We start from the raw sequence: 25,503 nt of genomic DNA on the forward strand, positions 1-25,503 counted from the left end.
ACAAACAAATGTTACCCAATCATGTAAGTAGTACCATGCATCAAGCAGCCGTCACAAGCTTGCATGCAATAGTTTACAAAGATTCCGCGCATGGTAGAGCGTTCACTACAAGAAGTTCACAATTATATCAGCCTCAGATAGTATAAAATTGTGGTATGCTCCATGCTCGATATGCGGACATGAAAATGCTCGAGGTCTCGTTGGTTGTAAGTAATCACCGGAGTCACTTCTAGTGACTGTCTCACATGGATCGCGAGGAAGTGACAACCGCAGAGCACAGAGCACAGCTGCCGTAACACAAATGCGTTATTCCGATTGTGGTCCATGAAAACCGCGCTACTTGGAGCGAAGTTCAACAGTAGTAAGCGTTGTCCGCTCGCACGGCTATGCACTGCACAATATGCAGTAGCGGTATAGGAGCGTAAGTCGTTTTTTTTTTTTTTTTCTGTGCCGTTTCGGTGGCGGGACAGCTTGTTCATGTGGCTATGTTGCGCACTTACCCTCGCTGATTTTCCAAGATCGAGACATTTCCTTCTATATTCGCTGTCTAGCGCTGGCGAGCATGTGTGTTGCGTTCGCCCGTTCGGAAAAGATGCACGGCGAACGGGCGCGAACAGGGGCAGTACGTTCTTGTACAGTTCGGTTCCGTGAAGCTCACAAACGATCGCATCCCACCCCTTTAACTGTTTGTCACAATTCTTGCAATCCACAACAGAGAATGTATTTTCTCTTTCCACATTTCCACTCCTGCGTCGAGGCATACACGCCGGCGACTTACGAGGCAAGTAATGACGCCGTGTTCTGAGCGCACCGGTGGCGCCATCTGGTCTCAAACGGAAGAACTGTGCGCTGTAAACGGTCTATAGAAGTCTCCATGTCAATAACCTTATAAGTGTGCTTTAATAAACATAAACGAAAGCTGACTACACTTCCAACTGCCCTCCCCCCTTTCCCTTTCTCTCTAATACACTAGCACACACACAAAAGTGCAAAAAAGCAGGAGGATGAGAGCAGGGTTGAAGAAAGGCAGTTAAAACAACACCCGTCCAAGGCAAACAAGAGAGCTCACAATTCATTAGCCAATTCACAAGTAAAGACTCTGCATGGCAATGCAGTGTTACCCACATCCTTTGTCGCATGTTGTTCTCGCAACAATGAAAACTTCCTGACCAGCAACATTTACAGCATTTTTTGTGCTTGGCACAGAAGATGAGGAAGAGCACATAGGCTTCCCACCTGAGCACGCGGGCACAGCCGTCTCCGCAGGCCAACGCCAGCAGGCCTAGCCTCCGGGGGGAGTTGCCGGTTTCCTCCGCCTGCCAGCAACCTGATGGGCACCAGTCCAGGTGCGCCACAAAGCCAAAGTCATGGGCCAAGCAGAGGCCCAGCCGAGGTAGCGGGCTGTCCGGGCGGGGACCCCTACAGGCAGATTCCCCAAATGGGATGGCAGTTGACATTTTTATCAGCTAATTCAGACAATCAACTCATGGCAAACACCAGAAGTCTTAAAGGGAAACTGCTTAGGTTTTAGAAATCAACAAGCTTAAGAGGGTCGAATGTGTGAAACTTGCAGGTAAAGCATGCGAAGTCTTTTTGGGCTAGTACTTGAACTAGTGAAGCAATCGCCGATTAAAATCTGGATGCCCTTCAAGCTTCTCCGCAGCGCACAACGCCAAGTGGGGGGGCCCATGATGACGTCATTGAAGGTATCGGTACATTTCAACGCACAAACGCCTGCTTTGAAGGAAAAAACCAACGCCACCGAAGGTGAACCTGGCCGAGAGTTGTTTGGCAGCCTCTACCGAGTCAGGGCAGGGTGTGGCTGACAAAAGCGGTAATTTGAAATCATACCTTCCGTGACGTCACACTGAGTTTCCCCGCACTCCTCCGGTGCAGTGAGGAGAAGCACAAAATTCAATCATCGATTACGTATTGTGTTGTGTTGTGTTGGGTTTAATGGCACATAGGCAACTAAGGCCATCATGCGCCAAGCACAAGGTACAATAATTTCTGTGCGATTTAATAAAAATGTGAAAGGCGATCAGTGGTGTAAAGGGCCTAAAAGTTTAACTACCTACTAATAACAGAGAAAAAGAGATTTAGAAATGGCTAAAGGTAAAAACTTTAAAAAGGTCAGGTAGCCTCTGCGTCCATCCTTGGCTGGGCAAGGATGTCGAGGATCTCAACCAATCAAATAAAAACCTCAGCCTTCTTTCTCAAGAATGAGAAAGTGGCTGAGGGACATCACGTGAATCACTGGGTCATGATTTATAGCTTGCTGAGACAACCTGCTTCTGTTAAAAATTTAGAAACACAGGACATATCGACGATTGCATTATCACCTATGAGTAATACGGGATGAAAAGGAATGGATTGATTTAAAACAACGAAAAGCACTTTTTCCTGAGGCCTTAGAGTCTAGAGCATTGAAATAAAATATGATTTACCGTCAGTTCATCTCCACATGTACAAACTGGTTTCTCTTGTTTAGTCAGCAGAAAGTTGTGTGTGAGGTGTGTATAGCCTATACGGAGACGACATATAACGACTTCCTTAAAACGTTCCTGGTGCACACATGACTTCAATTCTCCTAAGACTGGCTTTACAGAGTGTAGTTTATTATTTATTTCATTGTTCCAAACGGACTGCCATTTTTTTCGAGCTTTAAGATGTACTAAGTTTACGCAATCTTTATATGGCATATTTACATTTTTAATTTGCTTGCCACGAGCTTGGGCAGCGCAGAAATCTGCTCTTTCATTGCCTTTTATGCTGACATGACTTGGTACCCCAATCATCGATTCCGTCACTATTTTAAACGCTAGTGCAAAAACACTTGGCATGATTTGCCCACAGCCTATATAGATTTGAATCCTTGAATATCGCGAAATTCTCAAAAAAGTGCTGCAGTTGCCCTTTAAGCACAGTGCCGGAGTGTAAACTCAAGTAAGTGTCCATTCAGAACATGCAGAGGCCCCGTTTCTCAGGCACAACTTGCAAAGACTAGTCACTGCCATACAGCAAAAGAAAAACAGCCAAAATAGCCCGAGCGTATCGTGTCGAGTGCTGCACAGGATACCTTCGAAATCGGGCAAGAAGAAAAAGATCGCACTGTTACCACCATCATAAAACACAGTTAACACATTTACAACAGTGCAGAAAGATGTGTATTGCACAGCAGGATGTTTCTTGCCGAGTGCATGCTAGCTGGAAAGCACTGTGCCTTACCGGTTCAGTTGCAGGGAGCCCAGGTTCCAGAACTGTAGCAGACCGGGCTCTGGTGTGGCATCGGTCAGTGGGTGCTGCCGATCTGGGTCTGGGCAGCACGCCAGTGCCACCCACTCCTGGTGCACTGGCATCTCGGAGTTGCTCGACTTCTGCGCGTAAGACAGGTAAAGCACCTTTAGCCTGGGGTGTGCAAATATCTGAAACTGCTAAAAATTTCTGAATACTAGCAGTACTGCTATTTGACTTGATTTTCACGCCACTTTCACTAGGTTTTCTGGAAGTCCACTGGGATGGAAAGAAAAACCTCATAAACAACAGTGAACAATACGCATGTGACGTAACCTGCTCTTGAAATTTTTTCATGCGATATGAAGATAGCCCACTTTTAACTGTTGACAGCAACCATCGGGAAGTATATACATGAAACAGGCCACACTGCGCAATGATCAGCGTGATACCGATGCGTGATATCAGTGTGGTGAGCCGTATCACGCCCGCATCGTATGATAGGTAGCTGTGCATGCGATTCCTTCACTGTGTGGTTGTGGCCGCAGTTGCAATTACAATTACAATTCATAGCTTGAAAAATGTGCTCCACAAATGATAAAACATGGTCATCATGGTAATAAGTGGAGCACTGTCCTTTGGCGCTGTGCTGGTCGCTACTGACGACATCTTACTTAGATTATCCGGTTTATTGGCTCACTTAAACAAAACCAGCCGCATTCTCATATCAAAGACACCGTAAAGCACAGCGCAGCAGCTGCTGCACCAAAGCTGTAACCACAGCCTAAGATGGCGCCGAGAGGTGCCGGTGTGGGCTTTTAGGTTTGGCTCATAGCGGGCGCCACCAGCAAAGTATAATGGTGGCGAGCAGGCATTGAAACTATATTTGTGTAGAGTTAGGGGTTGGACGTTTCAGCTTTTATTTTTTGGAAAATCCGGCACACTTTTCTCAGTTTCTATTTCAGAACCCAGTTTCGGTTTTTTTTTTTCGATTATTTTTTACTGCTGACAAATTACTTTTTCAGTGATATGATGCGACATCTCAGCTCAAGCATTCGATTTAAAAATAATAAACGTGTAACTGGTCGTATTTACACATGTGCCCGTTCAAGGACACGTCATCGCCTATACTGAAAGTAATGTAAGTTAAATGATTCAACCGTCAGACAAAACTTCATGTGGAATTTGACTTCCTAAAGGTGGAATGCTATACATTGGCGTTGAAATGTCTCATGGGCTTGAGCAAGAGGATGACAGGGCGTTGCATATTCTTTGTGTTCACTACAGCGATTGAACTGCCGCTTAACAGTCCCAGTAGGCAGGAAATGACATCTTTTCATGATATTTATGCATGAATTCGCGTCAGTGTCCTTATATGCAGTGGAGGGAACCTACATAATGAAATGACTGGCCTGGATAGATAATGACTCTGAAAAGCGCTATGCTAGCAAACGATACCTGGCGATGAGGTATGTAGAGCCACTCGGTATGCACAGGCGTGTAAGGTAGTGGACCAATGCCTCAAAATGCATGACAGCATTGCCTAATCAAAAGGTACAACCACCTCAACAAGCCCCTGGCTGGCATACATTTTAATTTCCTCCTTTGATTGGGTAATTCCTACTTAATAGCAAGCTAGCCAAGGCGCAGTGACCTTTTTCAGTTGAAACCAAATTTAAGAAATGAGTTCGATGTAACTTTTTCCATTTTTTTGTTTTTTTCAGTTTAAATCGAAACGTCCAATGCCTACCTATAGTCTTCGCATACCTACAACACGTAAGGTGACCACACCATGCAAGAGTCATCGCTAAAGCTCTCCACTCCTCCATGAGAATCTCCAACACCTGCATCCGCGATTATGCAATCCGTGTTCAGACTCCCATACGAGCGCAGCAGTGCCATCCATTGGCTGCACCGTTAACTGTGTTGCGCACAGCACCCCCCCCCCTCCCCCCACTGGTCGGGCATGGCACGGCTGCGTTATGGTGTCATGCGTGTGTCTGTGGCAGAAGGATGGCAGAAACATCACCTGCTGAAAAATTTGCACCAGGCAAAGCAAATTTTTCTTTGCCTGCCTGGTGCACACTAGTGTTGCACACAGTCTTGAACAAACTGTTCGAGCCAAGAAAGTGCTCAGCAACCCACTCACTTCTTTGCAACGCTTGTCGAAAGGCTGGGGGCACCAAGCCGAAGCCCAAATGGCTCCGCCTGGATAGAAGGTCACGTGGCATGCGTTTGCCTCCAGACAGCCAAACAGAGGCAGCCTCTGCCAGTTTGGCTTCTCTCGGGAACCGTGGACGTGGCACCGCACAGCAGGCGATTCCCGGAACCGGGGCAGGTAAGACTCCAAAGCCCTGCAGAGTGGAACCGACAGGCAGCAATACTCTGAGCGGTGGGAGTGATCCAGGCCTGGCAGCTTATGCAGCCCTGCTTTCATTCTGTAAACAGCACCTTCGCAAAATGTTAGGTATTTTGGGCCCTTACTTATTCCACTTGCTAACGTTCCTTGGCGTGACGGCGTTGAAAGTAAAACACCACATTTATGCATATATGAAGGGGCTTTCTCTTCTTTTCCCCAAAGAAATCTATGAAAACTTGAGTGGCAGGAGGGGGGGTCCTACCACAGGGTAGGACCCCCCCCTAACTAAATTAACTAAATAGTAGGACACACTGAAAACGGGGTACTAAAGTAGGTTGACAGAAGATAGATTGCATGAGCTACAACTAACCGCAGAAATAATTATTCCAAACTGAAACTGACACATCCCCATGAACAGTGTGATCCAAAGTAAAACTGTCTACAAAGACAGCTAGGCTAACAGTTCAGAAAGGTGGTCTGTGCATGCATACAAATAAAACAGGGTCAAAATAGGAAAAACAGTCATGAGAAAATCTGCTCTGCAAGGCAAGTATCTAGGCAGAAAACTGTAACGAAGAAAAACGCCCATTGTTTGAGTGTTGCACCCCTCCCCGCAATGCAGAGCAGCCGCGGTCCACAAAACACTTTTGTGAATGAAACTTTGCGGCAGCATAAAAAAAACGAGGCACACAAGCGGATACAGCAATTCTAAAAAAAATCTATTTTTTGGCTATTTTTATTTGGTAGGGGGGATTTCAAAGCAGTGTCCCCCTTAAGCAATTAGATGATGACATATGGACAGTGTGTGGGAACCTGTAGAAACAACTGAGCATAGTATTTAACTAGAATGTGGCAGTCCCCACCCAGATGTTGACGCAGGCACAGTTCTAGAGTTCAGGGTTCTAGGGTTTCGAGACGACAGAGGTAATGTGAATGAATTTGTGGTAGACATTAGTAAAAAGCAGTTGGAAGATTGGTGGCTTCATGGTGACTTAAAGGCAGGGAAAGTAAATATACAAGTTCAGCATAAAAAAGCGTAAAAGTCAATAGAATTGGTACTTAAAAAAAAAAAAGGGTGAATTTCTAAATAATATCGATAGAGCGACTGATCCGGTGAAGCGGTGGTCCCGGGTTCGAACCTCGGACCAGGGCGAATTTTTCTTCAACTGCGAAGTTTCTGAGAAGGCTGTATAGCGTTCCTTTTTGTAGATGTATGGCTGCGCTCGGGCGGATGTCAATAGTAATTACTCCCTTATTACAAATCTACTCCACCTTCGGGGATTTCTCTATACATTTTTGACCAATACCGGGAAGTTTGAAAGATTGGTTAGAGAAATATAAGAAAAGAATACCAAGCGTGGTAGTAGCTACCACAACCCTGTTTCATCAGCGACACTCCTAACATCCAATATCCATCGATCCTGTGAGACCGGTACCATTGGCAGGACAGAATCACGCCGCATGCACAGTGGGAGAACCGCCCTCACTCTCGTTGGTCACTTACACAGCGTCCGCAAGCTTCCAGTCTTGGGGCATCAGCTCTGGGTAGAGGACCCTGTCCCAACACTGGGTGGTGCCCAGCCTGCATCCAAGCAAAGTGGCCCCAGTGAGCAGAGACACCACAAGCGCTGAGCAAACAAGAGATTTAACGAGTGCTTTAAAACCTGGCCGGCGTCTGATGTCACAAAATGTGATAGCGGCACTAAGCAAAACTTATCAATGAGCTAGCCTGCAATTTTCACTTGTTTCCTGTGTCAATGGCACATTAACAATATAAAAAGATAAGAAAAAATCCTGTCAATTTAGCCACTCAGGAATAATAAAAAATTATTATGAATAATGTTCACAAATTCTAGGTTCTACATACTACTGTGGTGTGCTGAATAAATTGTTTTCTTTATGTCTGACAGGTGGAAATCTGCACACGAAAAAAAATCTAGGCACCACAGCTAAAAGGAGAAAAAAAAAAAATGTTCAAATCGGGCAAGTGCTTTTCTTTTGACTCCCTGAATGTTGATGTATGCTTAGAGTATTTCAAACCTTGCAATATAATTTGTGTTGTTTAAGGGGTTGAGTCTCTGAAACATGACAGCAAGCTAAGCTCACTGCCCCAATTATGGGCATTGATCTGAAAATGTTCAAAGGTTTTCTGGCGAGTCTGCTGGAGTCACAGATAAGACCTTAGCCATTCATGCGACAAGAACCGGCAAAATGCCACGAACAGACATCACCTACCACATGCAGCAAAAAACTTTGCTGACCTTGCGCCTGAGCCTCTCCAACATGGCTTACATGTACTGACAGTAGGTAACAGCACAGCAGTAGCTGTGTGCTTCATTGCCTCCTTGCTCATTTCCTTCACAGGATTGCATCCTTGACACGCTGCCAACACAGCTGAGTGAGCGATAAGTGATTGCGTGATTGCAGGATCACCATTAGGACAAGCTCCACTTAAAGGGGTGCTGCGCCCCATTCAATACATCAAATCAGTTCATTTGTATGTATAACTTCGCCTCAATCTTCAGCAGTCTTTTTATCTTTCAAAATTTTTTTCATGTTACTATTTGGCCTTTCAACTCTTTGTACTGTTTACATTCTTTTTATACCTTTTATCATTTTTAGCTTTCAAGATCATGTTTTTATCATCATTGATTTATAGCGTGTTCCTTGTTGGCCGTTCTTCTTCACATTCCTTTATTTCTTTCCTTGATATGTTATAGTAAAGAGCTGGGTAGGTTTTTGCTCGCTTGTTGCCACACCTTTTAGTTCTTGAGTCATTGCTCTGCTTGTGCGTCATTGTTGCTGACAGAAAACAGTATAAATATGTTGCAATAGTTTTTCGGAAATAAAGTTGAAAGTTCAGTGCCTCTGTCCGTGTCGTCCTTCTTCTTTCTTGTCCGTTGCCCTTTTTTTGCGCAAGTTCCTCTGAAATCATGGCTCACCAACTAGCCCAACAACAAGTTTTGCTGAAATCTGCACGTGCCATCTGTCATACAGATGGCAAATACAATCATCGTCGGCTAGACTTGGCACATGACAAATTGCAGTGGCAAGTTTGGGGTGCGATCATTACGTGGGGAATAAAAAAAAATGAATTTTGCCAACAAAATTTAGGGGTGTGATCATTACGCAAGTTCGATCATCATGCAAGTAAATACGGTAGTGCCTTTTTGGTGCTAACCTACCACCTCCTCCATCCCCAGCCATTGGGTGCGAGTAAATATGGCAGTGCCTTTTTGGTCCTAGCCTACCACCTCCTCCATCCCCAGCCATTTGGGTGCAAGTAAATACGGTAATGTCTTTTTGGTGCTAACCTACCACCTCCTTCATCCCCAGCCAATGGGTGCAAGTAAATATGGCAGTGCCTTTTTGGTCCTAGCCTACCACCTCCTCCATCCCCAGCCATTTGGGTGCAAGTAAATGTGGTAGTGCCTTTTCGGTGCTAACCTACCACCTCCTCCATCCCCAGCCATTGGGTGCGAGTAAATACAGTAGTGCCTTTTTGGTGCTAACCTGCCACCTCCTCCATCCCCAACCATTGGGTGCGAGTAAATACGGTAGTGCCTTTTTGGTCCTAGCCTACCGCCTTCTCCATCCCCAGCCACCAGGTGCCATCAGGTGCCATCAGGTGCCCCCCTCCCCCCTGCAAAAAGTTCTGCGGACGCCCATGCAAACAGCAAGCGGCAAAACTTGCACTAATACTCTTTAAAGGCACCCAACTTCAAAATTTTCTTCATGACTGAGAAGGTGCTTACAGATGGTGCATGCGCCGCTGCAACCAAAGCAGCAGGGTGTTCGCCCCACCAAATGGCAAGACTGGCAGCCGCATAGATGGCAGCAATGAGGACTGGTACAGCCTTCGGTGTCTGTCGTCATCGAATGGGATGCAGATGCTCTCCACAGGATCTCCTTCGGGACGTTCCTGGCAGGGAAGAAAACGTCCTCAGGCTTAACTTTCCCTTCAAACCCTGTTCAAGCAGCAAGATGGCCCTCCTTCCCCACTTCCCATCTAGAAGCTGCATTACATTGACTTGCCAGCAAGAATTAGGTGAAAAATATATACTGTGTGCTTTGCTTCTGTCTTTGTGCCCAAAATAGCTTGAACAAAGAACCATGGATTTCAATGTCAGCACCCTGCTGCCTACTACAGTAGAATATCAGTGACATGAATCTCATGGGGTTGTGCAAAAATTCGTATCATCCAAAATTTTGTATCATCCAAGCGAACAAAATTCACCGGCAGAAGCATGCAAAATTTTGCATGCAAAAAAAGTTTGTACTTTTTAATTATCCTCAATTACCATCCGTGCCAATGAACCCTGTATTTCTTGTGTACTGTTTTTATTGCTTAAGTACATTTATACAGTATTGTGTTCTCTTTTTCACAGTGCTTTTAAATGTGTTTGTAAAATTCGGCACACTTAACAAAATTTTTGTTGTGCTTATTAATTCCCACTAGACCTGGCTTCCGCCTATGTAGTAATCTGCCACATTTTTATCTGCTTCATATATACAATTAATAAAAGGAGCGCTCCCTGAGAGTTTCTGCTTTAGGACCTCTTTCTGTACTAATTAATTTATGCACCCCACATTAGTGCTTCTTTTTCAATAAAACCTTCAAACCTTCAAAATGCATGTGTGCAAATGCATGTGCACACACGTACACTTGCAGTCAAAAGCTTATGAAAAACAGCATATTAGTTAAAAAAAAAATTGAATGGATTGTCATCTTTGCACTCAGCCCACAATAGATACGGGCAGCCTAACTGTGAACATACCAATTACACAATACTACACTCTTAAAATTCAAGCAGTGCGCCCTGAATGTGAAGGAACTAAAGTTCAAAGCTGCCAAAGTCACTTGTCAAACTTTTGGTGGTGGCTGTATGAGTACACACACATACACAAGTATACACCCCCAGTCTGCTGTTCATGGAGCATATTATGAGAAAAAGTGGCAGTGGCTTAGCTCAGCTATGCCAGGATATACGTAGCGAGAGGTGCGCAGTCTTTCTTTCGGTCGGAGGTGAGTGGCGCGTAAGGGCTGCACCCGTGTACAGGCTGCACCCTTTTTTTCCGAAAGAAATATTTAAAAAAAAAACATCCGTGTAAGGGGCCCACGTGGCAATAACCTTCTAAATGCATGCACCATAGCCTTCATGATCAACTCTGGCTGCGAGCAAAGGTTTGTTGGATTGCGGAGGCGGCGCACGCGCACAGGAGCTTCCAGGTGCCACGGCTCATCATCATCATCGTCAACTTTTTTCTCTGCCTCGAGCTCCCACTATCTATATTGGCATCAGTATCACCCACTCTCGCTTTTCGTGGCTGTCAATGGCATTGGAGTTGTGGCTTCCATGTGCTGCCACCGAGCGTTGCAATTTTAGCATGATGGCCAAGCACCTTAATAGCTACACGGCTGGGAGTTTGCTCTCAAACACGGCAGGCGTACGGCGGGCAAGAAATTCGATGTGGCCGAGAAGTGTGTCTGACGATGGTGCAACCAAAAGGGTGCAATGAGGAACACAAGCTGCAAAGAGCGTGCTTTCCGACGCAAGCCATGCAAGTTTCCCGAACTGGAAGAAGAGCTGCTTTGATATGTGATGATGGAAGTGCTGAACAACGGCTACGCGTGACAGAACATACTGCACAACTTCTTGTGGGATGAGCGTGCACCAGAGCACAGCACCAGCTAGGAGCCGGAAGGCTCAACGAGTGACAATTCAATGTAGAATAATTGTCGCTCATTCCCTGATTGGTGTTTTTACATAACAAAAATTTTTTTTGCACATCACGTGCATGGGCAGCACTCTGAAAATTGGCCCTCAAATCTGGAAAAAAAAGTGCGGCCCTTACACGTGTTTATGCGATAATTTCATAACTGTCTTTGCATATGGCCTAGAGTAAATATATGCAGTGTGATCCCCAGTGCACCACCAAACCGGTGTGGTCCATCATCAAACTGTGTGAACCGCACCCAGTGGACCACACCATGTGATGTGGCTCATGGGGTTGCAGCTACAGCCCCTATATAGGGAAGGGAAGGGGTATGATCGGGGTTGAAACTCTCAAGCTCTCGAATTTCAAACATTGCGCATCGTGATATGAATCTTCAATAAAACTTGGGTTGGGCCTAGTTGGTACATGATGTTGTGAAGGTGTAGGTTGCGCAACCACGGGACGAACCACGAAGAAAAGACACAGAGACACACACAAGCGCTTGTGTATGTCTCTGTGTCTTTTCTTCGTGGTTCGTCCCATGGTTGCGCAACCTACACCTTCACAACGTGATATGAATCAACAGCTATTGCTAGCATTAGGCAGTGGTAACCATCCTGTGAGTTTTTTAAAGACTCGGATAATGTTTGCGTTTCTCGCCAATTTACAGTAGAACTCCGATTATATATACAACATGACGAACGACCGTATAATCGAAAACCTCATGCAATGGATGCATTTAGGTAATACAAACGCATCCACTAATCTGGCTGTCAAAAGGAACTATATCTATTACATACATTTCAGCCACACATTATAAAAAAGCACCCCTGTTTCCATCCCATGAGAGCTGGGTGCGGACAGTGTGATGGCAAATGGTATAATATGTAAAGAAATTTCTAAACTCACATTAGTTTGTTTTCGTCCCAACAACCAAACAGTGGCTAGGGTATTAAAAGATGACTTGAAGTCATGTAGGGTGTGCAAAAAGCGATAATTGCTGCTTCATGGTTTGAATTCACTTTAACTTTTACACCAGCCTGCCCTAAGAGCAGAAATGACAGCAAATGAACACGCAGCAATAACATCACAGTTCTTTTCATGCCTCATGCATGGTCTGGTCATAAGAGCTGATGGTGTAAAAAAAAAACACGCAATAAAAAAATGTTGCCATTATGCAGCAAGCCAATGCACAAAGTACCTATTGGTGCATGAATGTAGAGAGCAGTGGAGCTTTTTACTCACCGGGTAGCAGAGGCGAAGGTGCTTCAGCATTGTGTTGGCACGGGCAAAGGTAGCTGTGGAACAGTTGAGGCAGCGGTACAGCTGTGGCTTACCACAGCGCTTGTAGTGATACTGCAGGCCTAGGACGGTCTGAAACCTCTTTGTGCAATCCTGCACACAAGGATAGACACTGTCAAACTAAGCCAAAATGCTGAACTGAAGCGTGCTAGTTCGCATCACAGGCATGCACCCAGAGGTGTTTCCCACGGGATTAGAGGTGAGCAATTATTGTAAATTTTCAAACAGCGAATCAAAAATCCTTATTTGGGAACAAATCAAATTAATGCAAGTTTGAAATTGCTCGAAACTATTCGAATATGTTTTCAAGTTTTTGCGCACTTTACAAAAAAAATTCAGAGGCACTTTGGCTGTCTAAAGTGCGTAGAGGCGAAAGCGTTTTTCGGACCACTTTGACTGCTTCTGTGGCACTGGTGGCGTCACATGTAATTGAGTGCTAATTACTAAGTGATGACAAATCACTAATTAATGGGTAATTACTGATTAATGCCTGAATACTAATTAACTGCTCATTAATGACGGTTAAGCTTCGCCTTTAGGAGTGGAATGCCACAGCGTGTTGTAGCGCTGCCAGGGAGTCCACGGAACGGGTGGGGAACACGTTCCACGCGATGAATGCAACGGTTTTTGAGGAAATGGCGCAGTAATTCTCTGTCATCTCGGTGGACACCTGAAACCACTGACGCGTGGTTAAGATGCTAAGCTTCACCTCTAAGAGTGGAACGCGACAGCGTCTTGCAACGCTGCCGTGGAGTCCATAGAACCCCATCGCCCATTTCGCTCGTCGGTAAATTGGTTTTTGAGGAAAGGAAATGTATCTGTCTCTCATATCTTGGTGGACACCTACACCTCGCTGGAAGGGAAGGGAGGAGGATGGCAGTGAGCGAAGACACCATAGTATTCACTAGACGCGCCTTTGTTCATTCCAAACCATCGAGCTGGCATGGCGGAGTGGTTAGCATGCTCGTCTCGCACTCCGAAGACCGGGGTTCGATTCCCGAGCTCGACCAATTTCTTACTCGGTTTTATTTATTTATATGGCCTAACTAGAAAAGTTAATTAGGCTAATTGGGTAATTAAGCAATTAACTAAGCTCAGTCCCACTTACTTGGAGCATCACTATACCATCCCTTCAATTGGTTGCCAGGTTACTAGCCAAAGTACAATTGGCCCCGTTTGAAATTCGCGCACTGTGACGTCACGACCGTTTCGACCAACTGAAAAGCGTGACATTTCTGTCGACAACTGCTGCTTACAACGATGAGACATTAAAGGCTTTCGCCTTAATAATTGGTTTGAACAAATGCTGTAGTGCTCTTCAATGACTGTTTCAAAAACAGGGCCCACTCCGGCACCACAAAACATGCTGCCACGATTCTTCTGCATGGGACGAAGGGTTGAGCGCCATGATGTATTTCTGTCATGTGGCAGTGTTCATAATGAACAAGCATGGCCTCCAAGATTGGGTGACGTAGCAGGCCATAGCCAGATTTAGCAAACGCTGCCACGATGTCCAAGAAAAATATTACATATTGGTTACATAACAGAATAAAAACTTGCTTTATAAAAAATTAAATGACATACCATATAAATGCGCATAAGGACAGCACCCGTGTAGGGCCATACCCTGTTTTACCGAAGGAAATATTAAAAAAAAAAGAACTGTGTAAGTGCCGCACCCAAACTTTCCATGACCCACGCAAGAATAGCCTTCCAAATGTATGCGTCGTGGCCTCCACGATCAGCTCTGGCTGCGAGCAACGGTGCACTAGATCGCGGAGGCCGTGCACGCACTAAAGAGCTTACAGGTGCTGCCCACAGATGGCGCCCGAGGCCATGGCTCATCATCATTGTCAACTTTTTGCTCCGCCGCGAGCTCCCGCTATCCATATCGGCATCAGTATCACCAGCTCCAGCTTTTTGTGGCCGTTGCGGCTGTCAAAGGCACAGGAATTATGGTAGCGTGTTAGTTCACCGTAGTTGTGCCTTTCTTGTGCTGCCACCGAGCATTGCAATTTTAGCACGATGGGCAAGCCCTTCAATAAGCTACATGGCTATGAGTTTGCTCTTGAACGCGGCAAGCGTGCAGCAGGCAGGAAAATCGACTTAGAAAAGAAGTGCGTCTGACAATGATAAAAGGGTGCAATAAGGAACACAAGCTGCAAAAAGCACGCTTTCCGAGGCAAGACATGCAAGTTCCATGAACTGGAAGAAGAGCTGCTCTGCTATGTGATGGAAGCGCGGAACAATGGCTTTGCATTGAAAACGGACATGTTGTGGAACTTCTTGTGGAATGAGCATGCATCAGAGCACAGCACCAGCTCGGGGTCTGAAGACTCCGCGAGTGACGACTGAATGTAGAATAAATGCCACTCATTCCCTGATTGGTGTGTTTTTACTGAAAAAAAAAAAAAAAATTCACACATCGTGTATACGAGCCGCACCCCAAAAATTTGCACTTGAATTTGGAAAAAAAAAAAAAAAGCGCGGCCCTTACACATGTTTATACGGTAATACTACTCTCAAAATTCGCATTCGATTCAGTTTTTACCTGTTTACACTCAATTCAGCAGTAAAAATGCACTTTTGTATTCCACTTGGTGCTGAAAAAGTACTATTCCCACACCATTCAACGGGTGAATAATCAGGTCGCAGATGCCAAGCCAACATTCTAAAAACCCTTTTTACCCCTTTTTAAAGGCCATGCACGCCATTACACAAGGGACCAAATGCTCACAGCATAAGTGGCCAGAAGGACCTAATTTTTTTGAGCTCCTGAAACTGATACTTCCAACCAATGGTCCCTCTGCTTAAAGGGGCTCTGAAAGGGGCTGCCATAAAGTTGCGGTATGCCTATGATGTGACTTCACGAATACCTTCCACCAAGAATTTTTTTGACGGACATCGTAGAAGGTGAGTTATCTGCAGTTAAAATTTTAATTTCAGTGTCTTTGCGCCTTTTCCTCTTCTCTCGTCACTTTTTGCATGCTGGAAGGTTGGCGCTCCTCCACTGGCCCCACTGCCGGAGGCGGAGCTACCTGACCTGTCGGAGCTAAGTCGCTTATTGGCCGCAGCCGTGGTAGCTGCCTGATGTCTGAAAGAATCTAACCAACAGCCCTCTCTTCAATGGTTTACACAGGAACAGTCTGACGGAGGAGGGTGCGAGCTTGAAAAAGTCGCCGGAAAGGGCTCGCCAGCTTTCGTGCGTGACTATGGGTTCTCTGCTGCGAGTAGAGGTGTATTATTTGGCTCAGGTGTTGAGCAAGTAGACGTGCTCTTGTCCAAAGGTGTTTCAGAGCCTCTAAAAGGGCATGTCAGCGTCACCGTAGTGATATACTACTGTTACATGGCAGACCTGCCTAGAGGTGAGGAAGGGTGTGTCAATCATGAAATCAGCAAGAACTGCAGCTGCATCTGTTAGCAGAATGCATGTCTTGAACCACTGGCAAGAGAACTTCCCAGGCTACTGCAAATTCCTGGCGTAGTTGGGTGGGTACTACGGCAGTCAAAAACAGCCATCCATTGGTTCTAACAAGGTAGAAGGATGAAAACAGCAGCGGGGCGTTTTGGCGATGCATCTATCTTCCTCGTTGGCCTTGCACATGCCAACCATCCATTCAGAAACCTTGGGGACAACTGGGCCAGGAAGTCCGAAGTGTATGAAAGAAGTTTTTAGGCAGCCATCAATATCAGCTAGGAGACCTACTAGAAAAGAGGCTAAGCCTTTATGAGGTCTCCCCATGGAGAGGCACGTTACAAGCAGCACAGCTTGGTCAAAATTATCAAGAGTGATGAGTGGGAGTGCAGATGATGGGCCCAAGGAGCCACTCCCCCACAGTTACGGGGAGCATCTAGAGATGGCACAGCAGTGCTATGTGCATGCTTCCTATAGAAAGCACAGGAGGGAACAGGTGGTTCAGAAGGAACCTGGTTGGGAGAACCGCCTCTGCCATAGAAAACAAGTTAAGATGAAAAGAGCCATCACCTCTCTCTTCCATACTTTGTTCTGTCTCCCAACTTTCTTCTTTCCGTCTTGAACCATATTTAGGCAAACTTCTGACAATGCATTTCTTACCCCTTAGAGCACTATTAATTATTGAAGGTCTAAAAGTCTACTGCACACAGGGATTTCACTGCAGCGAATATAGCACAGCTGAGGTTAGCACCAGGCAATGGCCACAGCATTGCGGTGAAGTGGCAATGAAATGCTGGAAAACCTGTGAAACCATTCTGGCAGGCTCTGAGAGTAAAGACGGGCATACCGGCTTGGGGCACACAATGGTGCGGCTTTCGGAGAGAGTTTTTGCCCAGCTTGCCACGAGCTCGGGGTCCACGGTGGACCGATCCAGGGGTGGTTCCTCGTACTTGCCGTGCCATGCCTTGCGCAGGATGGCAGCCACACGCCGCATTGGGTCTTCTGGCTCAGCCTCGGGTACCTGTCGGCAGAGCTACACTTCCGGTCAGATGGCGGCCACCATCCACTGTCCACCAATCACTATATCGGATACCAGCCAAGTGAGCAGCGCAGGCAATGCAGCAATAGTTACTTTTTCCCACACACCTGCATGCCACAAAATTTTTGCACCCAACTGCACAGCATGTTTCGTTGCTGTACTAAAGTAACATTCGCCTAACTTCATTCACTTTCTTTTCCTAAATTACACATGACCTCTTCCTCCATTTGATGACATAATGCATTCTTATGATACAAGGGCACCTCATGTCCATAAAATATATTGTTAAACCTAGATTTAACAAGCCACCCCCACTGAAGTGTGTGCATTTGTGAACCCCATGTAACGAAGGTATTGTGGTGGTTGACCTTGATATAATAAATTTGCTGCGCCAACTCTTTGTTAGTAATTGCTGCGTTACTTGAAATTTAGGTGAACCACGGGAAAGTTTCTTGACAATAAAACATGAACTGGCATGGGAAGAATGTCTATGATCATAACGCGAGAACAGAGTCAACACGATGAGCCACGCTCCAGCGTACTCGGCGCCTCTTTCACTTTTGCGCTACAACAAGCCACGTTCAAGAGCAACTCAAGACAGCAGAATGTAGCAAAGAAGTCATAGGACGAGCCGTGTGTGCCCATCATCGTCATTCGATTGCTCGCACTGTGATTCCGGCGCCGACAGAGGAAAGCGCAGGTGGCATGAGGACATGAGGCGGAGACACAAGTCCATTTCCTGGGGCAATGCCAACCGGGTAGACTCGAGAGAGGGGATATGCGGAACGAGGCGGCTGCTTCAGAATACCCCCCTATCTCCACCCCTCTAATAGCTGCGTCATGAGAGCCGTTGTGGAGATGATGGCAGCTGCTGCCACAGCCATGTTATCAACACAATCGTGAATGGTTACTCCGTGTTTATGAATTCGAGTAATAAGGGTTTATTGTGAACATTTGGTAGGCAATTTCTCCTGCATTTATTTTCATTTTCGATTCTGTTCTCCATTGTTCTTTCAAGTACTCACATGAAAACTGGATGTAACGAAAACCTGGCTCTAAGAAAAAACTGCATACTTTTCTCAATTTCGTTGTATTCAAGTTTTACCACACTGTGATATAAAGTTTCTAGAGGTGTAACAAAACCAGCGAGTCCTGTAAAGGGCCTAGAATCTATACTCTGGCCCCTTTTCGTTGGTTTAGAAGCAGCAATAGTAGCTCACTTAGAGGCACACCACTTCTGAGCACCTGAAGGCTGTACGTCCCTTCCGCTTCCACTTCCTGGGCGTCCCCGTGCAGTGCAATGTGTACGGTTGGCGAAATTTCAGATGTGCCGAACACTACTACTGATGATACGAATGCACAAATCACGGCCGCACCCTTAAGCACTAAAGTTGCATTCACAACTACGAGTCACATGCGTCGCAATGACTGGGATTGACCAATTCGTTACGCTTCTTCCCAAATTCCTAGCGCTCCAAAGTCGCAAGGAATCGGCCAAAGTTTGTCGCGCAACATCTGTGATTCACAAGTGTGAATGTGCCCTAAGCGGTGCTCGCACATCATTGACGCCGTGATCGCCATTCATATCGTATTTACTACAGCAGTGAAGCGCTAGGGTGCACCCCACAAATTGCTGATAAATTGCTGATGCTGCACCTGCCAGTTGCACAGTGCGCACTGCAAGTTAGTGATTGCCACCACTGCGAGTGAGCAGTCGTGCACGGCCTGCACATTGGCGATATCCGACTGCTGGTCATGCGATACGCGTCGCAAGCACTACTGTAAATAAATCTCGTAAGCCATAAACAGATTTTTGTTGCACTTCCTGTGCTTTCATATTTCGATTTAGTTTGTTTTGTATGATACGAATTTCGGACGATACCAATGTTTTTCATGACTCCATGAGTTTTGTGTCATCGAGATCCTACTGTACACCTCACTCGACGAAATGAACAGCCAATAAGAATGTTCTGCTATGAATCCGACAACCAACAGAAATCGCGCCTGACCACAAAGCATTTCTCTGTTCAATGTGTCACATAAAGGATTGAAGCAACTCGTAGTGGTTGGGCTTCATTATGAATGAAGGTTGTGCTCTTTTTGGATAGAATTATGGACTGCTAAGTGAGCAATACAAGTTGATTTAAGACAAAAGTTGATGGCTATGCTCTAGAGCATGGAAACCAAGCTAAGAAGCGCTTTTTACTTCAATTACAATGGCGGTTGTATCAGGTGAAGTTTGTATTCCACCAGCCTACTTTCTGTCCCATTTTGATTGCTTCAAATTTTTCCTGAATATTTCACCCTGCATAATGAATGCGCCCCCAAGCTCTCAGAGATGTTCGGGGGAAAAAGTGTATTCATCATGCAAGTCATTATGGTGCAGTACTGTTTTTACCAACTTGTCCAAGTCTGTTCACTGCCCAGGGGCTGCCCAGGGGCTGCATATCTGTGCTTCTGGCCGCCGCGGTGGCTCAGTGGTGTTATGGTGTTCGGCTGCTGACTCGAAAGACGCTGGTTCGAACCCGGCCACGGCGGCTGAATTTCGATGGAGGCGAAATTCTACAGGCCCGTGTACTGTGTGATGTCAGTGCACATTAAAGAACCCCAGGTGGTCGAAATTTCTGAAGCCCTTCACTATAGCGTCCCTCACAGCCTGAGTTGCTTTGGGACGTTAAACCCCAATAAACCTAAAGAAAACCTAACCTGTGCACTCTGATTAAAGCTGCACAAGCCTGCTGGGAGCACGTACTCACTTCCACAAACCACACAGAAAAGAAGGAAGGTGGGTCACAAACCTCAGGCTCCTCGTCTCCAGAGCTGCATTCTTCGCTTTCTTCCTGATCGTCCCCTTCATCGCAAGAAGGAGCGAAGTCAGAGTCCACAGAGCTTTCCTTTTCTGCTGCCTTGTCTTTGGCTGGTTCACCCAAGGCCTGGAAGGAGGCTAGGGCTCTGCATTGAAAAGCATTCAAATCCATCAATGCTGCCCATCTTTTAAGGCGGTTCTGAAAAACTTGTTTTAATAAAGTCTCAAAACATCTCTGATACAAAATGCCCCCGCCTCACGATTCTCTACCGGCAGTATTTTGAAGTGATAGCCTCACTCTGCGAGGTAAAGCCGGGTATCGCCATGTGTACAACATGACCTTTGGGACAGTTGCCCATCGAATAGTGAGCAAACTGCCCACCGTGACAGGTGGCAGTCAAAGCAATGATTGGTCACTAGGGAAGAGCAACCTGTGTCACGCAAGCCCCACTAGTGACAGCACCTGCCATCGCAGGGCAGTGGCACATCATTTAACCGCTGCACCACTGCGCCAGTAGGGGTATGAGGACTCCCGAGGATATATGAATGTAAAGTAGATAGCGACCAATTCCGCATATATGGGAGTTAACCCATTACGCTATCGCGTCATATTCTTAAGTCGGAGCTTAAGTGTTCCCTCTTTTTTTCCACAGTGTTTTGTTTTGGTGGAGTTAAGAAAAGATGAATGACGCCTTTCACAGCTTAGTTGCAGATCTCACTGGCAAGAGTGTCACCCTTTTCAGAGAGACATTGCCAAGCTGCATTCTTTTTTAGTCCATGTGTATATTGGAGTAAACACCAAGGCGAAGTATAATCCAAAGAGAGCAACAATTACAATTATTCTCACAGCACGCGCGCGCATTCCCGCAAAGCTGGGCAGGCAAGCTCTCGCAAATCCTCATAGCTGCAAAGAATTTGCTTTAGTGTGTGTTGCAAACCTAGTACTACCACTTCCCTGGAAGTTGCTTGGCCAATGCAGCTAACCGAGATGGCAGAGACGAATTAACATCCTGATGTGAGAACAATGTTGAACAAACATGCTAGCGGCAATTCACCAGGGTGCAGCCCTTCACAGCAGTTGCTCTCCCTGATTGCCTCTTTCCATGACCTAACGGGACTGGAGTTGAAAAAGAAACACTCAGAGTTGCACAGCTAGTGCAACTCACAGCTAGTGCAACTCCTATGTTATTGAAACAGGTGGACAGCAGACATGGGGCCTTCTCCACACAAGCATCAAAAGGAATCATTGTGCTTTGGCTAGCGCTCTTTCACTTGAGCCACAGGCTTTGCTCTGCACCACTCAGGAATGGAGCCACTCAATACCAACTAGCTCAACTCAACCAGATGTATCATCAACCCATTGCAATTGGCAAACTTGCAGCCGATGCAGCCGAACAGATGGGCTAGCAAAAGCACATATCATTATCGAAAATTCGGGAGACATTTAAAGAACAACACAAAGGGGTATTCAAGCCTGGCTTTAAACTGCTTGTACTATGTAGAACACAGGCGGTCATGCCATGTTTGAGACCTAAAAAGTGAGCGGGAAATTTACTATAAAATTTTCGCACCTTGCGTTGACGTGCGGTGCCAGGCTCTCACGAAAAACGTGGCATACGACATCATGCCGTGCAAGTGATGTCAGCAGCCAGGGGTTATCATTGGTTCATCGTGCTAAAGTTTCGGATGTCACGCAGCTACGACAGCCATGGCCACTCCGCGCACAGCCGGCGGAGGTAGGAGAGGGGCCGAGTGGGTGGGGTCGGCAGATGAGCGCTAACATTTTGGTGTGTGAAAATTGAGAGGAGAGGGAAAGGCGTGAAGACAGGGCAGTAAAAATTTTGACTGCACATAACTCATCTTCCACAAAACACTTTGGAATAATTCTTACTGGAGGATATTGGTAAAGCAGCATCCTTTAACATCCCAGACATACTGCAACTTTATTGAGGGCCTTTTTCTGAGGCCCTTTAAGTTCTGCCTTAAAGGTGCACTGAAGAGGAATCTGAACTTGTCTTTTTGCCGCGGGAACTCGATCTACACGTTCCTAGCATTCTTAGAAACTGCAACTTATTGCCCTGTATGGCCGATTTCCCAAATTAAATCGAATTAACGTCCGGCTCCCGCCCTTTTTTTTTAACTCTGCCTCGTACGATGGGCGGAGTCGACCAACGCGTGGAGTGCCTTTCACCCAGTCCCGTGGCGGCTTGCCGCTCTGCCATCGGCGGAGTAATACGTAGTAGTCCGTAGTAGCAAATAGTCCACGCGTATTTTTATTTCTGCGGGCTTATTTTGTGGCTATATTATCTGCGAATGAAAATATTTATTCATGGAAACCTAAAAAACAAAATAAAGCGAAAGCAAAGCCTCCACGGAGCTGGCTGAAAGGAACTTCACGCGTTGGTCGACTCCGCCCATCGTACAAGGCAGAATTAAAAAAAAAGGGCGGGAGCCGGACGTTAATTCGATTTAATTAGGGAAATCGGCCATACAGGGCAATAAGTTGCAGTTTCTAAGAATGCTAGGAACGTGTAGATCGAGTTCCCGCGGCAAAAAGACAAGTTCAGAATCCTCTTCAGTGCACCTTTAAGGGCATGACGCGATAGCATCAATGGGTCCCTTCGATGGCCTGGATTCCTCTTTTCATATCACTTTGCAGAGACGGAAACTGTTCTTTACTTATTAGTGTGAAAGCACTATTACGGTGGGTAAACCCCGAGCAAGATCTAGCAATGTATGTCGGTTTGTGCCAAGACCACAGCAACGGCGACGTAGCAACGCCATAATGTAGGTATATAAATAATTAAATAAATAAAAAGAATAAATAATGCCACAACAGGGTTTCAAACTCGCGGCCGTGCGAATAGACCAGCTTCAGCGGTCTGTGCACAAGAGCACCACGCTATCGCCACAGCCGATCATGTCTTATGTTAAACTGTAACACACTCTCGCTCTCTACATTGCACGTCGTCGTTTTAATACTACTATCGAACTAATATCGTCGCCAGACATGCCGACAACCCAGCAAAGCAAAACCATGAGCCAACCAGGCCAAACAGATGCTTTTGCATGTCTACTTGGTTTAGCTAAGTTAAAATGCCACCACTTTTTAGAAAAATTTGTTTTTATGTGTTATTTTCATTTCTGTTTGTTTATTTTTTAAAAATAATTTTTTCTTACAAGACACGCAAGGTCTCCCTTTAAACAAGTTGAACGAATGTGCCTCAATGGCCTAGGGGTAGCATGTTTGACTTGCAACTGCCAAGGGCAATGGGTTCAATTACTGACTGATAATTTGAAAACTACAAAATTGGTTTTCGAGGGAAGGAAATCACGCAGTATCTGTCTTACGTCTCAGTGGACATCTGAACCGTGCCATAAGGGAAGGGATAAAGGAGGGACTGACAGAAGAAAGGAAAAAAGAGGAGCTGCAGTGGAGGGCTTGAAATAATTTCGGCCACCTGGGAATCTTTAACGTGCACAGACATCGCACAGCACATAGGCGCCATCAGTGCAAGTTAAATTGGTAATTCTCCCAATTTCCTTTCCAGTGTAATTAAATTACTTTACAGCCTCACTTGTCATAAAGACATTTAAGTCATGCTACAACCTTGAATCACAATTTAACCTAATTTTTTATCATTTTGATACCCACAGCTCAATGTGTGACGTCACAACCATCTTGATCATTCGGGATTTTCTGCATACACCAGCGATGGTGCCAATTAAGCCGGGCTCTCCGCTGATTGGGACCCTTAACGCTATGCACCATGCGTGATGGGAGCTGAAGAGTGAGGGCGTGAAACAAGCTCACAACATCCCACCTGAAAACAGCATTAGTCTCTTTTTTTTTTCCCACAGTCTCTTTTTTCTCTCTTCCAAAGTGTCCTCTATTTGTGTTATCTTACTTATTTTTGCTTTCCCTACGGCTCTGAGCGCTTCGAAGGTGCCCAGCTGGCTAGCTCTGTAATCTAGGCTCTGACATCACGTGACTGTCGTTTTCTTTCTCTCTCTGCCTCTTATCTTGCTCTTTCAAGAGCGCAGCCATTACCAATACCATGAGCAGGTTCACCATGCATCTTCCCATCTAGCGCAGGTGACACTGTTATTTGGTCATGTCAGACCTCTGCACAGAGAACGCGTAGTGAAGCCACCACGCCAGTTCTGCAACTACTTAAACCTGAAGTCAACGAGCAGGTGCACTCCATGTTTGCGTGTCTTTTCATCCCTCAAGAGCAACCTGCGGCATGTGACATGTGCGTGACGCAAATGTCTGGCAATGAGCACGCAGGCAGGCGTGATGGTGCCCTGCCTTCTTCACACCCTCAAGAAAAAACCCCCGCAAGAACGTTTCCCCACACCTTTGAGCAAAAGTGCAGGAAAGCTTTCTTGTAGAGGATGTACTTTTTTTCTTTTTTGAAAGCAAGCATTCTTGCAATTTTTTTTTCTTCCTTCCTTGCCTTGAGAGCACCACACAGATACTCCACAAGTACCATTTATGAAGACATTGGGGTTCGTGGTCATTGCGAAAGTTTGTCTTCATTGAAGGGGCAAGATATGCAGTTTGTCTTAAAGGGATACTGGATTAAATTTTAGTCGGTCTAATTTTTCACTAGAATGAAAGCTGTCGTTCCTAAGTCGACTGAAACCACACTGTTTTTTGCATGAAGCCAGCGGAAAGCACTTTTTTCCCCTATTTTTATTTGAACTGGTGCACTTGGCGGCGGCACCCCAAACTACTGCTCCTTGGAGGCTGTGATGTCACGCGTCTCCCTGCCTCTGTGCCCGGCCGGCCCGGCTGCTTTGGAGTCATGGCATGCGTCTGCTGCAGCTGCGTGGATAGCATGGACGCCACATGCAACGTAGGGGACACACTGCGAGTGCCGCTGCTTGCGTCCTGAGTTGTCAGAGCTCAAATTTGATCCACACAGCTGCCAGACCAGCGAAGGGTGGGGGTGCAAAAGTATTATTCCGCTAAAGGTTGTAACAGTACTGCAGCGGAGGAAGAGACGCACCATGCCATGCCTTCCCAAAATATGCTAAGCTCTGAAGAATGGATCCATGGGGCACAGCTAGCCTTCGCGACAAACGTTCTAGGTCCGAATTTTTATCGCGGCAATTTAATCAACAACGACTGCGACATAAATCATTCTCTGTTGCGAATCCTCACCATGCCACTGAAACGGCAGTGCCTCAAACCTGACGCTTTTCCGTACATAATGTCACGTATACTTGTGACGGAGACGTTCTTGAAGACCTGGAGCCAGGCAGGAGGAGGCAGTTGTTGTTGTTGTCCCCGATATAGCGGTAATAACCGTCGGTAAGATATAATCATCATCTCCCAGGTCAGCTGTACGCCACCTCGCAATACTAGGTGGCAAGATTCCCTAGAAAGCGCAAAACTGCAAGCATGACAGCCACGCTTTAGTGAAAAGGGGACCTAAACTACATGAAAATTGCAGGTAACCTATAAAAAGTGAAGTTTACTTCAAAAAATGTGCACTCTGTAGCACATACTAGTGCGCATGATTACAGAGAATATGAAGGCTAAAAACCTGGCAGCATTTGTTACAGGTGTATTTTCCTTGTCAAGAGACAGTTCGGAAATATTTTCACTGGTTCCAGTTTTT

The 25,503-nt window shown here is 45.9% G+C and overlaps 1 protein-coding gene across 5 annotated transcripts in view; it reads right to left on the bottom strand.

Annotated features, from left to right (window-relative positions):
- The window catches only part of LOC149370118 (uncharacterized), a 144,602-nt gene that overhangs the window by 14,568 nt on the left and 104,531 nt on the right, over positions 1 to 25,503 (bottom strand). For 4 of the 5 annotated variants that reach the window (XM_089560123.1, XM_089560115.1, XM_089560128.1 and 1 more), the window contains 8 exons: positions 19,866 to 20,019; positions 16,876 to 17,061; positions 12,557 to 12,706; positions 9,349 to 9,515; positions 7,098 to 7,175; positions 5,384 to 5,588; positions 3,229 to 3,377; positions 1,237 to 1,419 (listed from right to left, as the gene is read on the bottom strand). In XM_089560123.1, coding sequence (XP_089416249.1) covers positions 1,237 to 1,419; positions 3,229 to 3,377; positions 5,384 to 5,588; positions 7,098 to 7,175; positions 9,349 to 9,515; positions 12,557 to 12,706; positions 16,876 to 17,061; positions 19,866 to 20,019 — 1,272 coding nt within the window. The remainder of the gene's footprint in view (positions 1 to 1,236; positions 1,420 to 3,228; positions 3,378 to 5,383; positions 5,589 to 7,097; positions 7,176 to 9,348; positions 9,516 to 12,556; positions 12,707 to 16,875; positions 17,062 to 19,865; positions 20,020 to 25,503) is intronic. The other variant, XM_089560108.1, reaches the window with a different exon arrangement.

Source organism: Amblyomma mixtum, chromosome 1 (assembly GCF_055824585.1).
Source record: "Amblyomma mixtum isolate Tamu chromosome 1, ASM5582458v1, whole genome shotgun sequence".
Lineage (NCBI taxonomy): Eukaryota > Metazoa > Arthropoda > Arachnida > Ixodida > Ixodidae > Amblyomma > Amblyomma mixtum.